General features: G+C 42.7%; 1 protein-coding gene across 1 annotated transcript in view; it reads left to right on the top strand.

Moving 5' to 3' along the window:
* LOC139263900 (collagen alpha-2(IX) chain-like) overlaps positions 1–27,705 on the top strand; it is an 88,735-nt gene extending 61,030 nt beyond the window's left edge. The window contains exons 22-28 of the mRNA XM_070880006.1: positions 584–628; positions 718–750; positions 7,726–7,872; positions 11,294–11,470; positions 17,834–17,924; positions 18,035–18,112; positions 21,796–27,705. Coding sequence (XP_070736107.1) covers positions 584–628; positions 718–750; positions 7,726–7,872; positions 11,294–11,470; positions 17,834–17,924; positions 18,035–18,112; positions 21,796–21,992 — 768 coding nt within the window. The 3' untranslated portion in view covers positions 21,993–27,705. The remainder of the gene's footprint in view (positions 1–583; positions 629–717; positions 751–7,725; positions 7,873–11,293; positions 11,471–17,833; positions 17,925–18,034; positions 18,113–21,795) is intronic.
* Positions 27,706–27,873: the final 168 nt, after the last annotated feature.

A 27,873-nucleotide genomic window follows, 5' to 3' on the forward strand; every position in this document is an offset into this window, starting at 1 on the left:
ATGCCATCCGCCACTGGCCAGGCACAGAAAACTGTGCTGATGCTCTCAGCAGGCTGCCATTGCCCACCACGGGGGTGGAAATTGCGCAGGCCACAGATTTAGTGTTGAATGCAAAATGACATTAAGTTAATATAATTTTTTGTGGAATTATAATTGTTCTTTTAGTCTTTCTGCACTACCCACCTATGTCTGGCCATTAGATTTGGCAGATGACCCCTGCCAAGCTTCAGCCAATGCTACTGTGTAACCAGATACTCGGAAGTGCTCAAGAATGGTTGGGATGAGGTGAACTACCCAGCAACTTTTCCCTCTCCCAGCTCTTGGGAAACAACTGGACTACACTGTAAATCTAACCCTGCGGTGTGACTGGAACTGGAAGTGCACTCGATGAGGAATCAGAGACGCGGACCTGAATTCTACCAGATATGTTTGGTTTCTACCAGGTTATACTAGTTATGTTTTGCACCACTGGGAGCCTTTGGTATAGTTTTTATATTCCTGCAACTTTTTATGAATTAACATTCGGGTTTTTTGTGCGTGTACGGAAGTGCTAATTTTATAATTCAAATCTTTCTTTTATTAGGGTGAAACAGGAAGAACCGGATTTAATGGCACAGCAGGACCTAAGGTATTTCATACACAGTAGATATTAAATCAATAAATTAAGCTTGAAAGTTTGTAGATTTATACATACTTATCTCTTCCTTCTCTCTACAGGGTGACAACGGTGATATCGGTGGCAAAGGAGAGGTTTGTAATTGTAAATTTTGCAAGATATATCCTCTTGGGTACAAGCAGAAGCATTAAACATAGAAACATAGAAAATAGGTGCAGCAGCAGGCCATTTGGCCCTTCAAGCTGATCATGGCTGATGATGCATTTCAGTACCCCATTCCGGCTTTCTCTCCAAACCCCTTGATCCCTTTAGCCGTGAGGGCCACATCTAACTCCCTTTTGAATATATCTAATGAACTGGCCCCAACAACTTTCTGTGGTAGAGAAATCCACATGCCCACAACTCTCTGAGTGAAGAAGTTTCTCCTCATCTCGGTCCTAAATGGCTTACCCTTATTCTTAGACTGTGACCCCTGGTTCTGGACTTCCCCAACATCGGGAACATTCTTCCTGCATCCAACCTGTCCAATCCCGTCAGAATTTTATATGTTTCTATGAGATCCCTTCTCATTCTTCTAAATTCCATTGAATACAAGCCAAGTCGATCCAATCTTTTCTCATATGTCAATCCTGTCATCCCAGGAATCTTCGCTGCACTCCCTCAATAACAAGAACGTCCTTCCTTAGTTTAGGAGACCAAAACTGTACACAATATTCAAGGTGTGGCCTTACCAAGGGCTTGTACAACTGCAGTAAGACCTCCGAGCTCCTATACTCAAATCCTCTCGCTAGGAAGGCCAACATGCCATTTGCCTTCTTCACCGCTTGCTGCACCTGTATGTCAACTTTCAATGACTGATGTACCATGACACCCAGGTCTTATTGCACCTCCCCTTTTACCAATCTGTCACCATTCAGATAATAATCATCCCTCCTGTTTTTACCACCAAAGTGGATAATCTCACATTTATCCACATTATATCACATCTGCGATGTATTTGCCCACTCATCTAACCTGTCAAGTCACCCTGCAGCCTCTTAGCATCCTCCTCACAGCTCACACTGCCACCCAGCTTAGTGTCATCTGCAAATTTGGAGATATTACATTCAATTCCTTTGTCTAAATCATTAATGTATATTGTAAAGAGCTGGGGTCCCAGCACTGAACCTTGCGGTACCCCATTAGTCACTGCCTGCCATTCTAAAAATGACCCGTTAATTCCTACTCTCTGCTTCCTGTCTGCCAACCAGTTCGCTATCCATGTCAATACATTACCCCCAATACCATGAGATTAATTTTGCACACTAATCTCTTATGTGGGACCTTGTCAAAAGCCTTTTGAAAGTCTAAATACACCACATCCACTGGCTCCCCATTGTCAACTCTACTAGTTACATCCTCAAAAAATTCTAGAAGATTTGTCAAGCATGATTTCCCTTTCATAAATCCTTGCTGACTTGGACCGATCTTGTCACTACTTTCCAAACGCGCTGCTATTACATCTTTAATAATTGATTCCAACATTTTCCCCACTACCGATGTCAGGCTGACCGGTCTATAATTCCTTGTTTTCTCTCTCCCTGCTTTTTTAAAAAGTGGGATTACATTAGCTACCCTCCAGTCCATAGGAGCTGATCCAGAGTCGATAGACTGTTGGAAAATGATGACCAATGCATCCACTATTTCTAGGGCCACTTCCTTAAGTACTCTGGGATGCAGCCTATCAGGCCCTGGGGATTTATCGCCTTCAATCCCATCAATTTCCCTAACACAATTTGCTGACTAATAAGGATTTCCTTTAGTTCCTCCTCCTCGCTAGACCCTCGTTCCCCTAGTATTTCCGGAAGATTATTTGTGTCTTCCTTAGTGAAGACAGAACCAAAGTATTTGTTCCATTAGTCTGCCATTTCTTTGTTCCCCATTATGACGTCACCTGATTCTGATGGTAAGGGACCTACATTTGTCTTCACTAATCTTTTTCTCTTCATGTATCTGTAGAAGCTTTTGCAGTCAGTTTTTATGTTCCCTGCAAGCTTACTCTCATATTCTATTTAACCCCTCCTAATTAAACCTTTTATCCTCCTCTGCTGAATTTTAAAGTTCACCCAGTCCTCAGATTAGCTACTTTTTTTGGCCAATATACATGCCTCTTCCTTGGAATTAACACTATCCCTAATTTCCCTTGTAAGCCACGGTTGAACCACCTTCCCCGTTTTTTTTTTACGCCAGACAGGGACGTACAATTTTTGAAGTTCATCCATGTGATCTTTAAATGTCTGCCATTGCCTATCCACCATCAACCCTTTAAGTATGATTTGCCAGTCTATCCTAGGCAATTCACGTCTCATACCGTCGAAGTTAGCTTTCTTTAAGTTCAGGACTCGAGTCTCTGTATTAACTGTGTCACTCTCCATCTTAATGATAAATTCTACTATTTTATGGTCACTCTTCCCCAAGGGGCTCGCACAACAAGATTGCTAATTAATCCTCTCTCATTACACAACACCCAGTCTAGGATGGCCAGTTCTCTAGTTGGTTCCTGCACATATTGGTCTAGAAAACCTTCCCTTATAAACGCCAGGAAATCCTCCTCCACCGTATTGCTCCCAGTTTGGTTAGCCCAATCTATATGCAGATTAAAGTCATCCATGATAACTGCTGTACCTTTATTGCACGCATCCCTAATTTCCTGTTTGATGCCATCCCTAACCTCACTATGATGGTTTGGTGGTGTCTGTACACAACTCCCACTAGCGTTTTCTACCCTTTGGTGTTCCGCAGCTCTACCCATACAGATTCCACCTCATCCACGCTAATGTCCTTCCTTAATATTGCGTTAATCTCCTCTTTAACCAGCAACGCTACCCCACCTCCTTTTCCTTTCTGTCTATCTTTCCTGAATATTGAATACCCTTGTATGTTGAGTTCCCAGCCTTGGTCACCCTGGAGCCATGTCTCCGTAATCCCAATTACATCATATCCATTTACCGCTATCAGTGCAGTTAATTCACCCACCTTGTTACGAATGCTCCTCGCATTGAGACACAGAGCCTTCAGGCTTGTTTTTTTAACAGTGTCCTTTTAGAATTATGCTGTAATGTGGCCCTTTTTGATCATTGTCTTTGATTTTTCTGTATTCCACTTTTACTTTTCTCCTTTCTACCTTTTGCTTCTGACCTCATTTTATTTCCCTCTGTCTCCCTGTATTGGTTCCTATCCCCCTGCCATATTAGTTTAAATCCTCCCCAACAGCACCAGCAAACACTTCCCCTAGGACATCGGTTCCAGTCCTGCCCAGGTGCAGACCGTCCGGTTTGTACTGGTCCCACCTCCCCCATAACTGGTTCCAATGTCCCAGGAATTTGAATCCCTCCCTCTTGTACCATTCCTCAAGCCACGTATTCATCTTAGCTATCCTGCTATTTCTACTCTGACTAGCACGTGGCACTGGTAGCAATCCTGAGATTACTACTTTTGAGGTCCTACTTTTTAATTTAACTCCAAGCTCCCTAAATTCAATTTGTGGGACCTCATCCCACTTTTTACCTATATCGTTGGTATCTATATGCAACACGACAACTGGCTGTTCGCCCTCCCCCTCCAGAATGCCCTGCAGCCGCTCTGAGACATCCTTGATCCTTGTACCACGGAGGCAACATACCATCCTGGAGTCTCGTTTGCGGCCCCAGAAACGGCCATCTATTCCCCTTACAATAGAGTTCTCTACCACTATAGCTCTCCCACTCTTTTTCCTGCCCTGCTGCACAGCAGAGCCACCCATGGTGCCATGAACTTGGCTGCTGCTGCCTTCCCTTATGAGCCATCTCCCTCAACTGTATCCAAAAGCGGTATATCTGTTTTGGAGGGAGATGACTGCAGGGGACTCCTGCACAACCTTTCTACTACTGCTCTGCCTGATGGTCACCCATTCCCTATCTGCCTTTGTACCTCTTACCTGCGGTGTGACCAACTCTCTAACCATGCTATCCACGACATCCTCAGCATCACGGATGCTCCAGAGTGAATCCACCCGCAGCTCCAGTTCCGCAATGAGGTTTGTCAGGAGTTGCAGCTGGACACTCTTCCCGCACACTTAGCAGTCAGGGACACTGGAAGATAGAAAAGGTTATAGCATTAAATATTTGCTTTGTGCCACTGGTAATTTTCTTTAATAAAATAGGCATTGATAGTTTTCCCATGAGACCTTTCTGTAGTAAAATTATGTTTGTTATTGTATCATCAATGACATTAAATCACAAACGGGCAGATGGAGTGAGGACATTATATTAGTGTTGGTTAAGGCAAAATTGGATTAACTTTGACATAGTATAAGAAATGTATTGTCAAGGACAGATAATGGGAAGAGCACATTGGAAGATTGAGCTGTGCTCCCCAATGACTCCTTTGGTAAATAGAGTGCCCAGTGTGAAATTCAGCTATACAGATGGGATGGTCTCAAGTTTAATCCATGGTCTGTGTCGTTAACTGGTTACAGCTGGAAAAGTTCTAGTGCTGATACAATTATCTTGTAGGTTTGGGAGGGGAAGACCATCTAGGATTCCTGCTCCTGATTACTATCAAATGAAATTTAGAGATGCCATTTGGTCCATCTTAGTTCATACATCCAGAATGACACTAGATTCCCAATTGCAACAATTCTTGAATGATTACAGGGTTTTCGCCTCCACTCTGGATTTCCATTCCATGTATTGATCACCCTGTCCGAAGAACTTCATGACGTCAATCCTAAATTTGCTCTTTACTACCTTGAACCTCTGGCCTCTTGTTCTATTCCTACAATTTAGTTTAAATTAATTTTTCATATTTATCTTTTCCATATTGTTTATTATCTTGTATACGTTGATAAATCATCCTTTGGAGCCTCCTTTCAAGACCGAGAAGCTCAAACTTTCCACTCTTTCCTCATAACACTGACCCCGAACATTAGGGCTGGTTTTGGTTACCAGCACTGACCACAGTCCTCAAGGTGTGGTCTAAGCAGAGCACTATATAGTTTGATCATGACTTCTATTCTACTATTTTGGCCATGTAGTTGAATGTGCACTTCATACGCGCCGGAAGGGGCCACAAATTCAGGCCCATTATATAAAAGTCTAAATCCCGTCATTGGGGCCTAATTTTCACACAATTAATTCTAAACTGGCAGGTGCTTCTGGCGCTTGTGCAAAACCCAACCAAAAAATTGGATGGGGTTGCTAAATGATTAGAAAGCTGAGTAATTGATCTAATTTTGCTGATTGTTTATACCCAATAACAAGGGATATCTGATTGGAAAATCTAACCTATTGTATTCAGTTAAAAGGTAATTGAATTGCATGCTAACTGAATTGAGACATGGAAATTGTTACAGTGAGTTTCACTGTATTTGAATTTTCTGTTAGTAGAATCCAGTCAATCTATTGAAAGAGGATGGCAGTTGACACCAAAATAAAATCTTCCAAAGTTTAAAAAGCAAGAGGATAATCAGGAAGAAGTTAAAATCCTAATGGGACCCATATAGAGTTGAACATGGGGCTGTACATGAAATAGTTAACAAGCCCAATAGCTACTTTGGAGTTTTCTTTTACCCAGGGAGGATTCGAACAATATCCGTCAATCACATGTCATGTTTGCTCTGTGGCTTTCAGATAGGTTGATGGGACTGCAAACCAATGAATCTTCCTGGGGATTAATTAACTAATCCCAAAATACTTTAAAAAGACAGGGGACGCTATGTGGGTAGTAGTGAAGGTCAATTTGTGGGAGGCGCAGATCACGGTGCTAATGTTCAGACCGATTAGACAGACAAACAACAAAATGTCAAGTGTAGTTCCCTTATTCAAATAGGCCCATAGAGCCATCGCTGCTATCTATGGATCTTTGAATCAACTTCAATTTATTAGAAAACTAATGAAATCAATAACCAGAAACAAATTGGAAAAGCACATGAAATTATCGTATTAAAGGACAATCAACTTTAGAATTTGCTTGACCAACCTCATAAATCTATTTGACAAAGTGACATCCCAGATTCACAGTTATATTGGGCTAGAGTTTCCCTAACCTGTTTTTCTGGCGCCCTCACCCGAGGTGCGCGCCATTTTTGTCCACCTCCAAGCGTGCCGAAAAAAGACGTTGGTATTCTGGCCGCTCCCCAGCCTCTCTTCGGTCGTGGTGCAGCGTGGTCCAATGGATTGCGGGTGGAGCCAGGTCCCGGCGTTGAAAACAGTGCCGGGACCTCTGCACATGCGCGCTAAAGTCTGCACGCATGTGCAGTAGCTCCTGGCAGGCCAAATCTGTGAGTACGCGCTGCAGGGTGTGTGGGAGAGGCCTGATGCACACCGTCCCTAGCCCTGGCCGAATGGGCTCCCTCATCGGCGGCCCGCTGCGTTCCCTAATGGAGGACTTCTATTTTTTATTTGTTATTTACTGATTGATTTTGGTGCTTTAGATGCAGGGTTCCTTCTATTTTTTTATCTGTTATTTATTGATTGCTTATTACTTTGGCCTTCGTGCTTTAGGTGCAGGGTTCCTTCTATTTTATTAATTAATTGCTTATTACTTTTTGTGCTTTGTTTGGTGCTTGGTGAATCTTTAAATGTAGTTACTTGCGCTGATTCCTTAACTCTAGGTGAGGTTTTTCTGTGCAGACAGAAGTGGCAACATACGCTGGCCTAAGTTAGTTTGGAGCAGCTATTTGCTGGCCAAACGCCTAAAACAGGCGTAAGTGGCTGGGAACGCCCCCTTTTGGAAAAAAAAACAGAACTAAAAAAAAATCTAACTAACTCACTTACACTGGCGCAAATTAAATGGCCAGAATTGCAACTAAAAAGATTGTCCAGAAAAATAAAGTTACTCCAAAAAAAAAGGAACAACTCCTGAGGAAACTTGGGCCCATTGTACCTAGACTTCCAAAAGACATTTGATAAAATGCAGAAAGACTCTTATTGTAAACCAGTACACTTGCCTTTTGTCTGATTCAAAGTTACAGCCACACTGAATAATAAGCATATCATTCATTGTTGAATGCATGTCCAGTGGTTGTTGGTTTGCCCGCTTTAAGTAGTTAAATTGTTGTAAGTTTTGTTTAATATTTGTTTTTAATTTAGCCTGGACAACATGGCCCTCCAGGAGATGTTGGCATAGAAGGTAGACGAGGTGTGCCTGGAATTCCTGGACCACGTGGCTTTCCAGGGCCGATAGGAGAGACGGGTGAATCTGGGCCAAGAGGAGAACCAGGACCTGTAGGGACACATGTACGTTCAAATTAATCTCAAAATAACTTTAAAAAAGGAAACAGCATCTCTTTAATTTGTGTTTTTCAGAGAATAATGTGAAACTGTTCTCAGGTTTTCTTTCCCTGTTCCGTTTTCCAATAGTAACAACTTTAAATTTACATGAAGATTTATTTTACATTTTAGTTCTACTTTTCCAGTTGCTTATTTTTTTGGGCATCTGTTACCACACCTATAGCGTATCAATTCTAAGTTGCTATCAAAATATCCTAATTTATGTATCATTCAGACCTTTTGCCATTCGTTTAGGTGTGATTCAATAACAGTACAAGGATAGTTTTGCCTTATGTGTAGTACGCATACTTATATTTTATTAGCTAACACATTTAAAAGTGCTAAATTCTAAGACTATCAATCAAATGGTAAAGAAGAGGGTCATAAAATGGTCAGGACCTGTGTGTGGCTAAGTCACAGGAATTCCCATAACAGAAATGGCTCTTGTCTGCGGAGGAGCAGAGAACCATCCCAACGAGGCAAGGACCATTTCCTTTTTGCTATATGACACAAAATTTTAGACACACACCTTAACTTCACTCAATTCTTCCTCCAAGGTTGGTTTTCTGGGCTCCTGTAGGGCAGCATTGCTGCGGTAGCAAATACACAAATGTTGTCTTCATGGTTCTGGGTGCCATCTTTCTGGCCGCTCATACAGACCAGGAATGCTGGCCACTGGGGAAGGTCAACAGCCATGAAATTCAAACAGCTGGAAATAGATAAGATGTTCTCACTCCATTAGCTGCACTCCTAAGTATACAGGAGCTGAGGCTTGGGTAGTTGATGGCATGGAAATGTGAACCTAAAAATGTGCTGTTGACTTAAGGTCAGCAGCTTCAGTGCAATAAACATAGGGAGTCTGTCATGTTTGTAACCTTCACATACCTGTAACCTTTATGTAACAACACTGTACACTGTATACACCTGAGAAATGCACACCTTGATCACAGGGGGTGAACTTGTGGGAGACACTCCTCACCTGGTCATCCAGGTATATAAAGGGAGATCCCACGCAGGGTCATCACTTCTTGGTCCTGTGAATAAAGGTACAGGTCACAGAGTGACCTTGTCTGCAGTATGTGCCTCGTGTTGATTTGCTGTAGTGTGTAAGGACACAACAGAGCCAATCTCACATTTTTTTGCAACACACCATAGAGGCCAGCACACCCATAGAGACATGTTCCCGATAGGCATTGTGAAGACAATCTGATGTTCAAGCACAAATGTAGAAGTACCTTATCCTTCACCTTCCTGTGAAACAAAACACCTGCCCACTGATATCTGTGGAGAAACCATTCACAACACATTAATTCTAAGAAGGATGCTACAAAAAGTATAGATGAGACATAAAGGGCCAAATACTTAAAATTGAAAGTAATAAGAACATAAGAACATAAGAAATAGGAGCAGGAGTAGGCCTTACGGCCCCTTGAGCCTGCTCCGCCATTTAATACGATTATGGACTCAGGTTCACTTCCCTGCCTGCTCTCCATAACCCCATATTCCCTTATCATTTAAGAAAATGTCTATTTCTGTCTTAAATTTATTCAATGTCCCAGTTTCCACTGCTCTCTGAGGCAGAAAATTCCACAGATCCACAAACCTCAGAGAAAAAATTTCTCTTCATCTCAGTTTTAAATGGGCGGCCCCTTATTCTAAGATTATGACCTCTAGCTTTAGTCTCCCCTATCAGTGGAAACATCCTCTCTGCATCCATCTTGTCAAGCCCCCTCATAATCTTATACGTTTCGATAAGATCATCTCTCATTCTTCTGAATTCCAATGAGTAGAGGCCCAACCTACTCAACCTTTCCTCATAAATCAACCCCCTCATCTCCGGAATCAACCTAGTGAACCTTATCTGAGCTGCCTCCAAAGCAAGTAGATCCTTTCATAAATATAGAAACCAAAACTGCACGCAGTATTGCAGGTGTGGCCTCACCAATACCCTGTACAACTGTAGCAAGATTTCCCTGCTTTTATACTCCATCCCCTTTGCAATAAAGGCCAAGATTCCATTGGCCTTCCTGATCACTTGCTGTACCTGCATACGAACCTTTTGTGTTTTATGCACAAGTACCCCCAGGTCCCGCTGTACTGCAGTACTTTGCAATCTTTTTCCATTTAAATAATAATCTGTTCCTTGATTTTTTTTCTGCCAAAGTGCATGACCTCACACTTTCCAACATTATACTCCATCTGCCAAATTTTCACCCACTCACTTAGTCTGTCTATGTACTTTTGCATATGTTTTGTGTCCTCCTCACACATTGCTTTTCCTCCCATCTTTATATTGTCAGCAAACTTGGCAATGTTACACTCAGTCCCTTCTTCCAAGTTGTTAATATAGATTGTAAATAGTTGGGGTCCCAGCACTGATCCCTGCAGCACCCCACTAGTTACTGATTGCCAAACCCGAGAATGAACACCATTTATCCCTACTCTCTGTTTTCTGTTCGTTAGCCAATCCTCTGTCCATGCTAATATATTACCCCCAACCCCATGAACTTTTATCTTGTGCAGTAACCTTTTATGTGGCACCTTGTCAAATGTCTTCTGGAAATCCAAATACACCAGATCCACTGGTTCCCCTATTATCCACTCTGTTCGTTGCATCCTCAAAAAATTCTAGCAAATTTGTCAAACGTGACTTCCCCTTCATAATCTATGCTGACTCTGCCTGACTAAATTTTGCTTTTCCAAATGTCCTGCTACTGCTTCTTTAATGATGCACTCCAACATTTTCCCAACCACAGATATCAGGCTAACTGGTCTGTAGTTTCCTGAATTTTGTCTGCCTTCTTTTTTAAATAGGGGCGTTACATTTGCAGTTTTCCAATCTGCTGGGACGTCCCCAGAATCCAGGGAATTTTGGTAAATTACAACCAATGCATCCACTATTCCTGCCGCTACTTCTCTTAAGACCCTCGGATGCAAACCATCAGGTCCAGGGGATTTATCCGCCTTTAGTCCCATTATCTTACTGAGTACTGCCTCCTTTTATACATTACGTCCCCTTACACTGATATATTTTTTTTTTAAATGTTCTTTGTATTTCTCTTTAACATAGAATATTTAGTATTTAGTCCTGGAAATCTGCAAAAAAAATGTATGTATTGGAAAAGATATATCTTTTTAATACTGCAAAGAATATTTAGTAATCATATAATGAAAAGAAAACAAATAATTCAGATTTATTTTATAATCATTCTTCAGGTTAAAATAATATCAATCATACTTTCTGGTATTGCAATGTTTATAACAAAAACATAATTTTTTTGAAAACAGAACCATTGTAAAGTTTTCAAGGTGCAATCTGTTCATTTATAGCTACATAGACCATTAAAAATATGACAACCGTAAAATGATTTATTTGTGTTTCTGCTAGGGTCCAGGAATGCTCGAAGAACAAGTATATGAATTGTGCAAAAGTGTAGTGAATGAACAAATAGCAATCTACGCATCTGCAATCAGGCGGATATGTGCAAGAGCATGTCCAACCAACAACGTAACGTTGATAGGGCCTCCTGGTCCTCCTGGAATGCCAGGGAAACGAGGAGAGCCAGTAAGTTACTCGCTAATATATAGAACAACAACCAAAATTTGCATTTTTATGGGTTTTTTGCACATATTATGTATTATCACTCTCATTTTTGTTTGTTCATCATTGAATTCTGGAGTACTGACGAGGAATCGCCTAACAGTAATAGTGGGAAAAAGGGGCGAATTAGTGCAATATCGGTGATGTGCCTGTGGTGCCTGCCCAACGTAGCGAGTGCGAGGCTCCAACCACTTTCACAACTAAAATACACTTTTCTATTCATTTTCTGGATGTGGGCATCGCTGGCAAGGCTGGCATTTATTGCAGGCCTATTTGCCCTTGAGAAGGTGGTGGTGGGCCTACTACATTTTCCGGACACGATGGGCCGGAATGGCCTCCTGCGCTGTAAATTTCTTTGTTTCTATGTTATATCCCTTTTCAGCATGTAGTTTAAGAAAGTCAAGTTTCATTTTCTTATGAGTGGAAGCATATGAATTAAGCATAGAAGAGGCCATTTGCTTTAAAACATGGAAGGGTAGATTTCCTTCTTTAAGGTACCTGGAAAATTGGTGTTGCATAGGCACAGGGAAGAGGGAAAAGCAGTGGAAACCCATTACATCAGGTCTCTTTCTCCCTTGTGCCACAATAGATTTCTTAGGATATTGCCAGTGGGTGGAACTGGGCCTGTACCTGTATAGATGTAAATCTAGCTCTTGTATACATGTAGGTCTAGCACTGGTATGTTAATACCATAATCATCATTATCATCATAGGCAGTCCCTTGGAATTGAGGAAAACTTCCTTCCATTTTTAAAAATGAGTCCTTAGGTGGCTTAACAGTCCAATACGAGAACCACAGTTCCTGTCACAGGTGGGACAGATAGTCATTGAGGGAAAGGGTGAGTGGGACTGGTATGCCGCACATTCTTTCCGCTGCCTGTGCTTAATTTCTGCGTGCTCTCGGCGATGAGACTCGAGGTGCTCAATGCCCTCCCAGATGCACTTCCTCCACTTAGGGCAGTTTTTGGCCAGGGATTCCCAGGTGTCAGTGGGGATGTTACACTTTTTCAGGGAGGCTTTCAGGGTGTCCCTGTAACATTTCCTCTGCCTACCTTTGGCTTGTTTGCCATGAAGGAGTTCCGAGTAGAGCACTTGCTTGGGAGTCTCATGTCTGGCATGCGAACGACGGGCCTGTCCAGCGAAGCTGATCAAGTGTGGTCAGTGTTTCATTGCTGGGGATGTTGGCCTGGTCGAGTGTTATGTATTGATGCTTGGGATCACCAGACACCAGAGGTCGCCACTGTCGAAGGTCATCGGGCTGTATGCGTGTGTGCACGGTCACTGGTATTTCAGCGCGAGTACTATGTCATATGATTATTTAGGATACCTGAGGCAGTTTACAGTAACAAGACTCTTGAGTTATTACATTTGGCGATGAGGTAACTTAAGAACCTTGGCATGTACAATGGGCACTATTGGAATTCTGGAGAGATTTGTGGAGGGCGAGGATTGGGCTGATTTTATCGACCGCCTGGATCAGTATTTTGTTGCCAACAAAATGGAGCGGGAGGCTGATGCAGTTCAGCGCAGGGCGGTTTTCCTCACCGTTTGTGGTCTGAAAATTTACGGCCTCAAGAAGAACCTTCTCTCGCCTTTACGTCCAACGGACAAAGAGTACGAGGATTTGTGTGCTTTGGTGTGTGACCATCTTAAGCCAAAAGAGAGGAACATCATCTCATGCTATCGTTTCTACACGCATATTCATGCTGAAGGCCAGGATATGTTGGGATTTGTCACCGACCTGTGGTGTCTTGCTGAGCCGTGTAAGTTTGGGAACATGTTGGAAGACATGTTGCGAGATTTCTTCTTGATAGGCATCAACCATGATGTGATTCTCCAGAAGTTATTGGCCGAAGAGAAGCTGGACTTGAGAGAGGCCATCGCGACTGCCCAGGCATGCATGACGATTGATGATAATTTGAGGCAGATATCATTGAAGAGTTGGAGCTCCACGGCAGGTACTGTAAACAAGATTTCTTCTGGCAGAGCTGTTTATGGCAGGACCTACTCGACTGCTTATGTGAAACCTGTAGCTGTTCAGCGTCCGCCAACTGGTACGAATCTGATTTCACCCTGTTGGCGTTGTGGGGACAATCATCAGCAGTGTCGGTTTAAACAATACTCCTGTAATGGGTGTTCGAAAGTGGCGATCTTCAGAGAATGTGCCCACAACTGAGTAAGCATTCTGCAGCTCATCACATTGTTGATGATGACCAGTCTAGTGCTGGCCCAGATACACAACCCAAGGAGGAAGTGTATGGTCTGTATTTGTTCTTGGCAAAGAGCCAGATGATAATTGTTAATGTGAAGTTGAATGGCGTGCCTGTATCAATGGAGCTGGACACGCGTGCGAGTCGGTCGATAATGAGCCAAAGGACATTCGACAAGTTGTGGGACACAGGCTGTGAAGCCTAAGCTGAGTCCAGTCAATGCCAAGTTGCGTACCTACACTAAGGAACTTATACTGGTAATTGGCAGTGCAGTAGTCAAGGTGTCTTATGATGGTGTGGTTCAAGATCTACCATTATGGATTGTCCCAGGTAATGGTCCAACGTTGTTCGGCAGGAATTGGCTCGAGAAAATCAAGTGGTATGATATCAAAGCGTTGTCCTCGGTGGATGACACTTCGTGTTTCATGTGCTCAAGTGTTGAAGAAGTTTCTTTCTTTGTTTGAACTGGGCATTGGTAATTTTACTGGAGCCAAGATGCAGATTCACCTGGATTCTGATGCAAGGTCTGTCTATCATAAAGCTCGGTCTGTTTCTTACATGATGAGGGAGAAGGTTGAAATTGAGCTTGGCAGACTCCAACATGAAGAGGTCATATCACCGTTTGAGTTTAACGAGTGGGCCAGTCCTATTGTTCCTGTGTTGAAGAGTTATGGCACAGTCAGAATTTGTGGAGACTACAAGGCTACGATTAACCAATTTTCGAAACAGGATCAGTATCCGTTACCGAAGGCAGATGACCTGTTCGCCATGCTAGCTGGTGGAAAGTCGTTCAGTAAACTAGATCTGATGTCGGCCTATATAACACAGGAGCTTGTTGGCACTTCAAAGAAACTTACCTGCATCAACACCCATAAAGGACTGTTTGTCTACAACACGTGTCCTTTTGGAATTCGTTTGGCTGCAGCCATATTTCAGAGGAATATGGAGAGTCTACTGAAGTCCGTTCCTAGACCTGTCGTGTTTCAAGATGACATTCTGGTCACAGGTCGTGACACTGCTGAACATCTGAACAATCTTGAAGAAGTCCTACATCATCTGGACAAAATGCGACTCAGGCTGAAATGTTCGCAGTGTGTCTTCATGGCACCTGAAGTTGAATTCCTGGGGAGGAAGATTGCTGCTGATGGCATCAGACCCACTGATTCGAAAACCAAGGCCATCAAAAATGCACCCAGGCCTCAGAATGTGACGGAGCTGTGTTCTTTCCTTCAACTACTTCAGTAATTTCTTACCCAGACTGAGCACTTTATTAGAGCCACTGCACATGCTGCTCATAAAAGGTGACAACTAGTTCTAGGGTGTGTCTCAAAATTGAGCCTTTGAGAAAGCGAAGAATCTGCTCTGTTCAAACAAGTTACTTGTTCATTATGATCCATGTAAGCATCTTGTATTGGCCTGTGATGCTTCATCATATAGGGTTGGCTGTGCACCCCAACAAGTCGGGTAAGCTACAACCTGTTGCGTATGCTTCGAGAAGTTTGTCAAAAGTGGAACGAACTTACAGCATGGTCGAAAAAGGAGCTTTAGCTTGTGTGTATGGGGTCAAAAAGATGCATCAGTACCTGTTTGGTCTTCGTTTTGAACTCTAAACAGATCACAAGCCACTCATTTCATTGTTTTTGGGGAAAAAAAAGTATTAATACCAATGCATCGTCCCATACTCAGAGGTGGGCGTTGACATTGTCTGCCTATGATTATGTTATTCGTCATAGACCTAGTACTGAGAATTGTGCCGATGCACTGAGTTGTCTGCCTTTGCCCACACCTGATATGGAGACACCTCAACCTGCAGACCTACTGTTAGTAATGGATGCTTTGAGAATGAAAGAACTCCTGCCATTGCTCAACAAGTTAGGATCTGGACCAGTCATGACTCTATTTTATCGGTTGTGAAACGTTGTGTCCTCAGTGGTGATTGGTCGTCAATACCTAAGGAGATGTGTGATGAGACCAAACCTTACAACCGTCGCAAAGCTGAGCTATCCATTCAGTCAGATTGTTTACTGTGGGTTAATCGGGTCATCACGCCTAAGAAAGGTAGAGAAAAATTTGTACATGAACTACATAGCACTCATCCCGGTATTGTCATGATGAAAGCCATTGCTAGATCTCATGTATGGTGGCTTGGAATTGACTCTGATCTGGAATCATGTGTACATCAGTGCAATACTTGCATGCAGTTAAGTAAAGTACCAGCGGAATCTCCGCTGAGTCTTTGGTTGTGGCCATCTAAACCATGGTCGAGGATCCACATCGATTTTGCGGGCCCTTTCCTGGGAAAGATGTTTTTTGTTGTGGTGGATGCATATTCAAAGTGGATCAAGTGTATTATTATGTCATCCAGTACATCTACAGCTACTATTGAGAGCCTTCGTGTCATGTTTGCTCCTCATGGTTTGCGTGACAACAGATGTGAGCGACAAGTGAGCGACAATGGATCCTGCTTCACAAGTCTTGAGTTTCAGGAGTTCATGAAATGCAATGGTATTAGACATGTGAGGTCAGCTCCATTCAAACCTGTTTCTAATGGTCAAGCAGAGCGTGTTGTTCAAACAATCAAGCAAAGTTTGAAACGTGTAACTCAGGGTTCACTACAAACTCGTTTGTCATGTATATTGTTCAGTTACAGGACAAGACCTCATACGCTTACTGGGGTTTCTCTTGCTGAACTACTGATGAAGAGAAATCTCAAGACCAAGCTTTCTATTGTTCACCCTGATTTGAATGATCGTGTTGAAAACAGACGTCAAAGTCAGCAATGGTATCATGATTGTGCTGCTGTGTCATGTGACATTTCTGTCAACAATCCAGTTTATGTACTGAACTATGGTCAAGGTCCAAAGTGGATCACCAGTACTGTTACAGCCAAGGAGGGTAACAGAGTGTTTATTGTCATGCCCAAGAATGGGCAAACATGCAGGAAACATGTTGATCAGGTCAAACTGCGGCACATGGATGAACTAGAACCGTTTGAGGAAGATGCAGTCAATGACCAACCAACCAATGTTCATTCATCAGAGGACTCTGCTGTCATTACTGAACCTGGACCATCAGTCTCTGATCTGGTCAATACCACTCCCGTCAGATCGGTTACTCAGCCTTCAGTCACAATTGACTCAGAACGTTTGCCCAGAACTAAAGTTGAACTGAGACGATCAACTCGTGAGTGGAAAGTCCCAGACCGTCTTAATTTGTAAAGGGACTGATATTAAGATCTTGAAAGGGGGATGTTGTTATGTATTGATGCTTGGGGTCACCAGACACCAGAGAGCACCACTGTCGGAGGTCATCGGGCTGTATGCACGTGTGTGCGGGCACTGGTATATAAGCACGGGTACTATGTCACGCGGGTACTTTAGGCGTGAATAAAACTGGATCAGGTTTACACCTGAGGCAGTTTACAGTAACAAGACTCTTGAGTCATTACATCGAGGATGCTAATGTTGATGCATCTGCCCTCCCAGGAGATTTGTAGGATCTTGTGGAGGCATCGTTGGTGGTATTTCTCCAGCGACTTGAGGTGTCTACTGTACATGGTCCATGTCTCTGAGCCATACAGGAGAGGCGAGTATTACTACAGCCCTGTAGACCATGAGCTTGATGACAGTCTTGAGGACCTGGTCTTCAAACACTCTCTTTTCCTCAGGCAGCCGAAGGAAACGGTGTTGAAGTCAATGTCTGCTCTTGTTGATAATAGGCTCCCGAGGTATGGGAAATGGTCCACGTTGTCCAGGGCCATGCCGTGGATCTTGATGACTGGGGGGCAGTGCTGTGCGGCGAGGACAGGCTGGTGGAGAACCTTTAAAGACTGTTGGGCATTCCCATACCATAAAGACTGTTGGGCACTCTAGTGGAGGGGCAGCTGAAGGATCCTGATACACAGGTCTGGGCTAGGACCCCCATGGACTGGAGGGCCGGCGGGAAATCTGTTGAATCTCTGCCCCACATGGACAAAGACCATCTAAAGGCCCTGGGCCTTCGGGCTGTTGCTCTCGGAGGCCATGATAGCGACAGCTGCATTCATGTTTTCTGTCTTCAAAAGCTATTTTTGTGAATATAGTTGTATTAAAGACTTAAAAAAACAATTTCTTAACAGGGTGAAGCTGGTAATGCAGGATTTACTGGTGAACCTGGGCCAAGAGGTAGAGCTGGATTACCTGGATCAATAGGTGCTCCTGGAGAGAGAGGTAATCTTCAGTCATATCTATGTTAGAGCTTCATTTAGAACTTTACTGTACAGAACCATCCTTGGGGATAGTTTTTGCTGATTTTTAACTAAAATTCTGCTGTATTTTAGGAGATAAAGGTGAAAAAGGTGTAATAGGAGCTGGAGGGGTTGGACTTTCTGGAGCAGATGGACTACAAGGACCGAGAGGTTCACTGTCTTATATTTCATTGTGTTTTAATGATGAGTAATGGTGTGCTTGGGAGTTTGAATCAATCCTAGTTTTGAAGTAGTTCAGACAAATTGTGTGAAACCAAGTGCTGGGCTCTGTGCCCCAATCTGAATCAGATTTATAGGAGTTAATTGACTTCATGCAAAAACTGGCAATTTATTGCCACTTCTGGAGGGAGACGAGCCAGAAGCTTTGTGTGCTATTTTCATGACAAACACGTGCACATGATGCAATGATCCTAATCAAACCAATGTGTGTCATTATATTGTGTGTTTATAAAAATAAATTGATAAAAACTTACCCAAGCAGAAAGCTGGTGTCCCTCAAGCCTGCTCTGCCATTCAATAAGATCATAGCTGATCTGATCATGGACTCAGCTCTATTTCCCTGCCCACTCCCCATAACCCCTTATGGTTTAAAATACTGTCTATTTCTGTCTTAAATTTATTCAATGTCACAGCTTCCACAGCTCTCTGAGGCACTGAATTCCACAAACTTACAACCCTCTGAGAAAAAAAAATTCTCATCTCAATTTTAAATGGGTGACCCCTTATTCTAAGATCATGCCCTCTAGTTCTAGTCTTCCCCCAGCCGTGGAAACATCCTCTCTCTATCCACCTTGTCAAGCCCCCTCATAATCTTATACGTTGCGTTAAGATCACCTCTCATTCTTCTGAATTCCAATGAGTAGAGGCCCAACCTACTCAACCTTTCCTCATAAGTAAACCCTCTCATCTCCGGAATCAACCTAGTGAACCTTCTCTGAACTGCCTCCAAAGCAAGTATATCCTTTCGTAAATATGGAAACCAAAACTGCACGCAGTATTCCAGGTGTGGCCTCACCAATACCCTGTATATCTGTAGCAAGACTTCCTTGCTTTTATACACCATCCCCTTTGCAATAAAGGCCAAGATTCCATTGGCCTTCCTGATCACTTGCTGAACCTGCATGCTATCCTTTTGTGTTTCATGCACGTACCCCCCAGGTCCTGCTGTACTGAAGCACTTTGCGATCTTTCTCCATTTAAATAATAACTTGCTCTTTGATTTTTTTTCTGCCAAAGTGCATGACCTCACACTTTCCAACATTATACTCCATCTGCCAAATTTTCACCCACTCACTTAGCCTGTCTATGTACTTTTGCAGACTTTTTGTGTCCTCCTCACACATTGCTTTCCCACCCATCTTTGTATCATCAGCAAACTTGGCTACATTACACTCAGTCCCTTCTTCCAAGTCATTAATATAGATTGTAAAGAGTTGGGATCCTAGCACTGATCCCTGCGGCACCCCACTAGTTACTGGTTGCCAACCAGAGAATGAACCATTTATTCCCGACTCTGTTTTCTTTTAGTCAGCCAATCCTCTATCCATGCTAATATATTACCACCAACCCCGTGAACTTTTATCTTGTGCAGTAACCTTTTATGTGGCACCTTGTCAAATGCCTTCTGAAAGTCCAAATACACCACATCCACTGGTTCCCCTTTATCCAACCTGTTCGTTACATCCTCAAAGAATTCCAGCAAATTTGTCAAACATGACTTCCCCTTCATGCTGACTCTGCCTGACCAAATTTTGCTTTTCCAAATGTCCTGCTATTGCTTCTTGAATAATGGAACTCCAACATTTTCCCAATCACAGATGTTAGGCTAACTAGTCTATAGTTTCCTGCATTTTGTCTGCCTCCTTTTTTAAATAGGGGTGTTACATTTACAGTTTTCCAATCTGCTGGGACCTCCTCAGAATCCAGAGAATTTTTGTAAATTACAATCAATGCATCCACAATCTCTGCCGCTAGGATGCAAGCCATCAGGTCCAGGGGATTTATCTGCCTTTAATCCCATTATCTTACTGAGTACCACCTGCTTAGTGATTGTGATTGTGTTAAGTTCCTGTCCCCCATCGCCCCTTGACTATCCACTGTTGGGATATTGTTAATGTCCTCTACCGTAAAGACTGATGCAAAATATTTGTTCAGAGTTTCTGTCATCTCCATGTTCCCCATTACTAATTCCCTGGTCTCGTCCTCTAACATTTCCTTTAGCCACTTGTTTCCTTTTTATATACCTGTAGAAACTCTTGCTATCTGTTTTTATATTTTGTGCTAGTTTACTTTCATAGTCTATCTTCGCTTTCTTAATCATTTTTTTAGTCATTCTTTGCTGGCTTTTATAAGCTTCCCAGTCTTCTGTCCTCCCATTAGTTTTGGCCACTTTGTATGTCCTTGTTTTTAATTGGATACCGTCCTTTATTTCTTTAGTTAGCCACGGATGGCTCTCTTTTCTCTTGCACCCTTTCCTCCTCACTGGAGTAAATTTTTCTTGATAGTTGTGAAATATCTCCTTAAATGTACACTACTGTTCATCAACCGTCCTACACTTTAATCTATTTTCCCAGTCCACTTTAGCCAACTCTGCCCTCATACCTTCATAGTCTCCTTTATTTAAGCTTTGTACACTAGTTAGAGATCCAACTTTCTCATCCTCCATCTGAATTTGAAATTCAATCATGCTATGATCACTTATTCCAAGGGGATCCTTTACTAGGAGATTGTTTATTAATCCTGTCTCATTGCACAGGACCAGATCTAAGATAGCCTGCCCCCTGGCTGGTTCCGTTACATACTGCTCAAGGAACCTGTCCCTTATGCACTCTATGAACTCCGCCTCAAGGCTACCCAGACCAATTTGATTTGTCCAATCAATATGTAGGTTAAAATCACCCATGATTATTGCTGTTCCCATTTTACAAGCCCCTAGTATTTCCTGGTTTATGCTCCGACCAACAGATTTGCTACTATTAGGGGGCCTATAGACTACGCCTACCATGACTTTTTCCCCCTTATTATTCCTTATCTCCACTCAAACTGTTTCAACATCCTGATCATTTGAGCCAATATTGTTTCTCACTATTTAGCATGTGGACAGTGTATGCTTAAACTCGGAATTTGCGGGGCCGCTACAGATGAGTGCGCACCCCGTACGTGCCCGAAGGGGCTGCAAATTCAGGGCCGATGTAATGACCAGATAATCTGGTTTAATAATGTTGATTGAGGGATAAATGTAGGCCAGGACACTGGGGATAACTCCCCTGTTCTTCTTCGAAATAGTGCCATGGGATCTTTTACGTCTAACTCGGAGGGCAGACGTGGCCTTGGTTTAACGTCTCATCCAAAAGATGGCACCGCCATCGGTACTGCACTCGAGTGTCAGCCTAGATTTTTGCACTCAAGTCTCTGGAATGGGACTTGAACCCACAACCTTCTGACTCAGAGGCGAGGGCGCTACCCACTGAGCCTCCGCTAACACCTAGTTTAATGGAAGGGGAAAAATCAGATTCAAATTTAACCTGTGGCAAATAAACTGTATTGTTTAAATCTGTGACTGGGGAATAGGGGAGGAGAGAAAATTGTTTGCGGTGTTTTAGCAACAGAACCATTAGCGCTCCATGCGTTGAATATTTATAGGTAATGGGTGTGTATTTCCAACATTGGTGTCCACATATTTCTCACAGCACTGTCGAGTTCCCTAGGTCTGTTCAATTTCAAATCAAATTGACTTAAAGAACTTCATTACTTCTGCAAACCCTTTTTTTTTTAAACGTGCTTTTTGTTTTCACATTGAACTGAAAGTAACTGTCTCTCTCATTATCCTTTAGGATATCCTGGCTATCCAGGTGTGGCCGAAGAAGGAGAACTAGGCCTGCAGGGCCCAATAGGATACAGTGGGCCTTCAGGGCAGCCAGGATTGCCTGGCGTGCCAGGGGTTCCTGGGATTTGCGAAGCTAGAGACTGTGGAATCCATGCTGCTGCTCTTCAGACTCAACGTGGACTTCTAAAAGGACCAAGTTATTAGTGTCCAGCCATTGACAAAGCCATGGTCTGGAATAAAAAAAATAACCCAAGGTAGCAAGAATTGATCATTGCTCTGAGAAATGATACACCCAACATTCTATTTTATAGCCCCACATCCCTCAGTAAAACAGACATTATTCAAGTTGATAATGAATGGTTTGCTTAGCTGTTTTAAAAGAGTCAAGTTTGTATCGCACTCTTAAAATTATGTATTTATGTAAATACCTAGTCAAGTTTCTTCCTATAACATATTCTGGCCACGTTTTTTTCATCAAGACCTTTAATGTAATTTTTAATTGCCTGTTTAAAAACCCAGGGTATTTTTTCCAGATTTTTTTCAGGTCTTATTTTTAAATGTTTAAAAAAAGAGAACATCAGTGGGGAAAACTTAAATCTCAAAATACTTGATATCCAGGTAAAATCAGAGAAAATGATTTGAAAAAATAAAATGTTTTATTTTGAACATTGTTAAAACTCAAAAAAACAAGCAAGCAACTTCAAAAACAAAAGGTCAAGCTAAATGTCAACCCACAGTTATTTATACAGTTCGTGGCACCACTTTTATAGGGCTTGTCATCACACTCTCACTTAAACTCCTAGTCTTTTTTTAAATTAAAAGCAAAATTAATGTAACTGTTTACTGTTCTGGCTCTAGCCAGTTATCTACCACTATGATGGTGAGATATTGAAAAAATGATTGAAGATAATGTTGAGGTGAACAGTGGTGATCTTGGTTATAATAAAACAATGACTTTATGATTGATGGCCTAAGTCTTCAGGGGAATATCAATGTGGTGATTGTGCCAGTGCACTTCTGCCCTTGCTCCAGACCTAAGCAAAAATGAAAGACTGACATTTGCTGTAGTGTAGAGTATTACAGTCCTCACAGCAGTGCCAAAAGATGGTCCATGTCTCCTTTTAAAAAATACATCTAAACCGCACAGCCTTCGTTTCTTTTTTGTCCGAGATCCGTTTCATAGATCCACAGCGTGCAACTTGTTGACTTCACCAATGCAATTTGCATATCTCCAGACCTGATTTTTGTAAGAAAACATGTGACATTTCATTCCTAACCTGTTCCCACCCCGCCCCAATCAAATCGTTTCCTTTTACTGATTCATCACCAAAAAAAAATCCAATACTTTATCAGCAGAAATTGGTGAAAGCTGATTTTTAAAATCTCTATTTATACACTACTCTAAACTGCATAATAAGAAACATACCTTGGCAACTAAGAAAGAAACAAACCAGATTTATTTTTAGCACGTTACTCATCCATAAATGCGTGTAAAGTTCTAGGCCTAGAAATTCAGGGGTTTAGCGGCACCCGTTACCGCCAGATTCGAGTGAAGAAATGGCGGCTGCCGTTCTTCCGCCCACTGCTGATGGGTCCCGCGGTGGCCACCATTTTTGGATGCTGGCAGCGATGTCCTCACTCACTAGGGGTATATAGATTTTGCAGATTATGATGTCAGTGAGTGTGCAACACTCACCTGATGTCCAATCTGCCATTTTGGAGTTCGCTGTTCAACTTAGCAGTATGCCTTAAGTGCGACGAGCTGAGGAAACGTTGTTAAGCAGGAAGGAGGCTCCAACTACTTGCTGCGGACATGTTACTGCAGTTTGGTTGGCTCTGTGCAACTTTCTGCAACTCCAGCAGCTTTATTAACTTCTTTCAAGATTCTAAGGTAAAAGGGAGTATTGTTATAAGTGGAGAAGGCTTTCATATTTAAAAGCTTCTGCTCACAACACTTGCTCACATTCAGGGCGTGTGTACTGGCAGTCCCCCTCACACTCGAGTATCTTCGAGCGAGAGAGGGAGTGGGGAACGAAGAAGATGAGAAGATGTGTGCAGAGGGAGGAGGAGGAGGGCCTGGCGGGCTCTCAACAGGATGCCTTGTCCACATAGGATCTTCAGATAGCACTTCTCTTGTATCCACTTAAGTGAGGAGCAGCGTATTAGGAGGCTACGCTTCACTAAGGAGGTGGCCACAGAACTCTGCCACGTCCTGCAACCAGACCTGCAGCCTGAGAGCAGGGCGAACACAGCCTCCCAGTGCCAGTCAAGGTCACTGCGGCCTTCAATTTCTTCGCCAGTGGATCCTTCCAGTCTACAGCAGTAGATATGGCTAACATCTCCCAGTTCGCCATCCATCGCTGCATCCGGGAGGTCACTGAGGCTCTCTACTCCAGAAGGGATTATGTTTTCTTCTCTCTAAGCAGAGAGAAGCAGGACGGGTGCGCATGTGGCTTTGTCAGGATGGCGGGCTTCCCCATGGTGCTTCCCCATGGTGCAGGTCGACTGCACTCACTTGGCTTTGCGGGTGCCGTATAACAATCCTGAGATCTTCCGTAACCGCAAAGGCTGCCACTCACTTAATGTGCACTTGGTGTGCGAGCACACTCAGCACATCATGATGGTCAATGCCCACTATTCTGGCAGCAGCCATGATGTCTTCATCCTGCAACAGTTCAGTATGCTAGCAGCTCCCAGTCATCAGCAAACTTGATGGAGACAAGGGTGATCCGCTCTCCACCTAGCTCCTGACTCCCCTCCACTACTCCAATACTTGCGCCCAGCACTCATATAATGAGGGACATGCTCCCATCAGGAACATCATTGAGGAGACCATCAGGCTACTGAAACAACGGTTCTGCTTGTCCCATTTTGTGGTGGTCTGCTGCATGCTCCACAACTTGGCCATCATGAGGACGCAGCTCTTGCCACCAGTGATTATGGGGCCACCTCAAGAGGAGGACAAGGGAGAAGAGGTGGAAGAGGAAAAGGAGCAAGAGGATGAGGATGAGGAGGGAGGGAGGAGGCAGGCATCCAATTCCCCTTCCGGACAGGCTGTCAATGAACACCTTATCAGACGCCGATTCCAATGAATGAAACCCCAAGTCTAATTTGCTCTCCACACCCTCGTCATACCATCCCTCTGTCATGGAATATCACACTGTCCTCCTGGGCACAAAAGCTGAAATGAGAGACACCACAAAAGATTCCAAACAAAATTTTTTAATTAACCCAAATCAATTGACATATGTACACTTACGATATGAACTAATCACCCATGTGCAATCCTTTAGTGCCCGTCATTCGGGAGTCCTTTCCTGATTTAGTGCTCCTATGAAGTGTTGCCCCAGTGGCTGCAGCATGGCTGGTGGAATGCTGCTAAGTTTCTATGGGGGAGACATCAGATGGCCTTGCACAATGACCTCAAGCAGCTCTGGCCCTAGAAGGCCCGGCTGTAGACTGCACCACCTCGGCATGGGCGGCAGCAGTCTGGGCTGGCTGGCTGATCGGCAGCAGCAAGGACACTGGCAGAGTGGCAGTGGTGCGAACAGGAATGTTGTCATCCTGAGAGACGACAGCAGGTTCCTGCTCTACCTCCACTCTCCCGGGCGGAGCCTCAGCATTCCTAACAATCTGCTGGTGCACAGACTGCTTGGCTGCAGCAACACCCTGCAAGCCCCGGTCAACACTAGCATTTACTGAAGCTTTCACTCCACTTGACCTGCCGTGTGAGGTCATAAACTTCTTTTGGCACTGGATGGCTGACCGTTGGACCACAATGCTGGCTATCACATAGGCGGCTATCTCCTGACAAAGCCTTCAAGAGATGTGTGGCGCTGGCTTCCTGCCAGTGTGCGGGAAGAGGACAGCCCATCTCCTCTCCACGGTGATGACCAGTGCCTCAAGAGTCACATCAGAGAATCTACAGGCTCTCTCCCTGAGCTACGGCTCCGCCATGTGTTTGCACTACCGTCTTCTTCCAGCTGAAGTTGTGAGTGGTTTGAAGATGAAGTGCTGTAGCAGCAATACACCTCCCCTTTAAGTACTCAATAAAGCCTGTGCCAAACATGACTGGGATATTGGCTCATCTGTTGAGCAGTAAACCAATGAGCAGTGGTTTTAGCGCTAGGATCAAGAGTATAATCATGTTAATGAGGACTGAGCACGAATTTTGCGTGCTACTTAGACCATTTTGACTCGGCACAGCTGAACATCGTTGGGCCTTAACACTGACTGTTACGTGGTCATATCCAGTTTCTAGGTCATACAGTTTTGTAATTGCTTCTATTTAACAGGGAGACAGATGTTAATATTTACTATTCACTTTTAATAATCAACTAAATAACTAATATTTTCTACTGAAAAGTTGAAACGTAGGCTGTAATAGCATACATAAATTGACGCCATTACCTCTTTTTAAATTCAGTTTTAACAAAAATAACTATTATAACAATAATACTACAAGGTGTGTGTGAAATGCTTCAATAAGAAAGGTACTGAAAGATTTTCAATATGAAGTAGTTTTTCTTTCTTTTACAAAACTGTTCAAGGATTTTGTTTTCACTCATATACTCAAAAATAAAAGGAAGCCACTACTGGCTATGTTTACTACTTTTAGAAACTGGGATGTTAATCTCACCAATTTTTATTTTAATGGCAGTGAAGAAATGCTAATTGTTTAAAGTTTACTGCTACGTGAGTTTGTTCTACAGAATCTTGTTAACTTATCCAGCCAGTCAGGACTTAACCGCAATAATGCTCATTTGATTTCTGTCAAATGACCAAGGATATAATACCAGCTCCATAGAATAGGAAATGGTAGGAAATTAGGCAGAGTCTGTGCATCTTGAGTCACCTCCATGACTAGCTTTGGATTCCTCTTATTTATTCAACCTTTTGAATTTTGAAATAAGGAAGAGTGTAAACTGTAATTCAAGTTTTAAACATGTATCTTGTTTCCTTGTGTAGCTCATATTGAAAATTATACTTACATTATTGGTTAGTTAAGGCTGCCTTTGTCAGTGTAATGATTAGTTTAAACATCCACACTTTTGAGATTTTAGATTTGCCGTGAGAGAGAATCTAATACAAAGCTGAGCAGCTGATTGGACCTTTTTAAACATTTACTGTTTAGTTGTTTGAAGTTGTCTCTGAGCTGAGGTGAGCAACACAGTAGATGGTTTAAAAGCTTGATGGAAGTTGGTTGGTTAGTGCTTAGTCTCCTGTAGAGCCTGAAATCCAAGGCAGCCTTCTGCCACCAGCAACAACAGTTAGTATAAGAGTCGCAGCAAAATCCACCTTGAGCAAATACTCTCCAAAGGGGTTTAATTGATCCATCATTAAATTAACTGCTGCTCAACAAGTAAGCTAATTCCTCCATGGGCCTTTTTAACTCCAAGTGAAAAGTTGCCACATCTTTTCTTCAACAAGCCTAAAAATGAACAACAACAGATTTTATAAAATTATGTTATCAAATTCTTTGGGTGGAAATTTTTAGCAGAGAAAGGGGGAGAAATTGTCAATTTTAGCTTATCAATCATTTATCCACCACTTTAACACCTGTCTCTACCAATCTTGTTGTTTGAACATATATTTGTTTTATGACGGAGAATGGGTGACCATGTTTGAAATATTCTAGTTTAAAAAGGTAGCAGATTATAATTTGTGACACTAATATTTCTACTATAGTTATCACAGCACCTCTCTTTCAAGTATTATATTCACTGCATTCTAGTCTTTAGTCTTGTTGGTTTTAACTTTAATCTTTGCTAAATTCTCTTCAGCTTTAGTTTATTGTGCAGGTGCTCCTGACTGTACGATATGCCTCCAAGGGAACACTGAGTGACAACATTAAAAAAAACTTCAAATCTCCTTTGATATGTAATTTTGTTTAATAAATTTGGCATTTTGTACCATTTGATGTTGAATATTGAATTATTTTACAACAAACATTATGTTGATTTGGTGGTGTACTAATTTTAGCTTACTTGTGTCAAGCATGCACTATATTAGATCAGATAAAAGTATATTTTACTACTTGTCCTTGTCCACTGCCAACACCTGAGAAAATCATATGCACATTGTT

The sequence above is a fragment of the Pristiophorus japonicus genome, chromosome 1, assembly GCF_044704955.1.
Source record: "Pristiophorus japonicus isolate sPriJap1 chromosome 1, sPriJap1.hap1, whole genome shotgun sequence".
Classification (NCBI taxonomy): Eukaryota; Metazoa; Chordata; class Chondrichthyes; family Pristiophoridae; genus Pristiophorus; species Pristiophorus japonicus.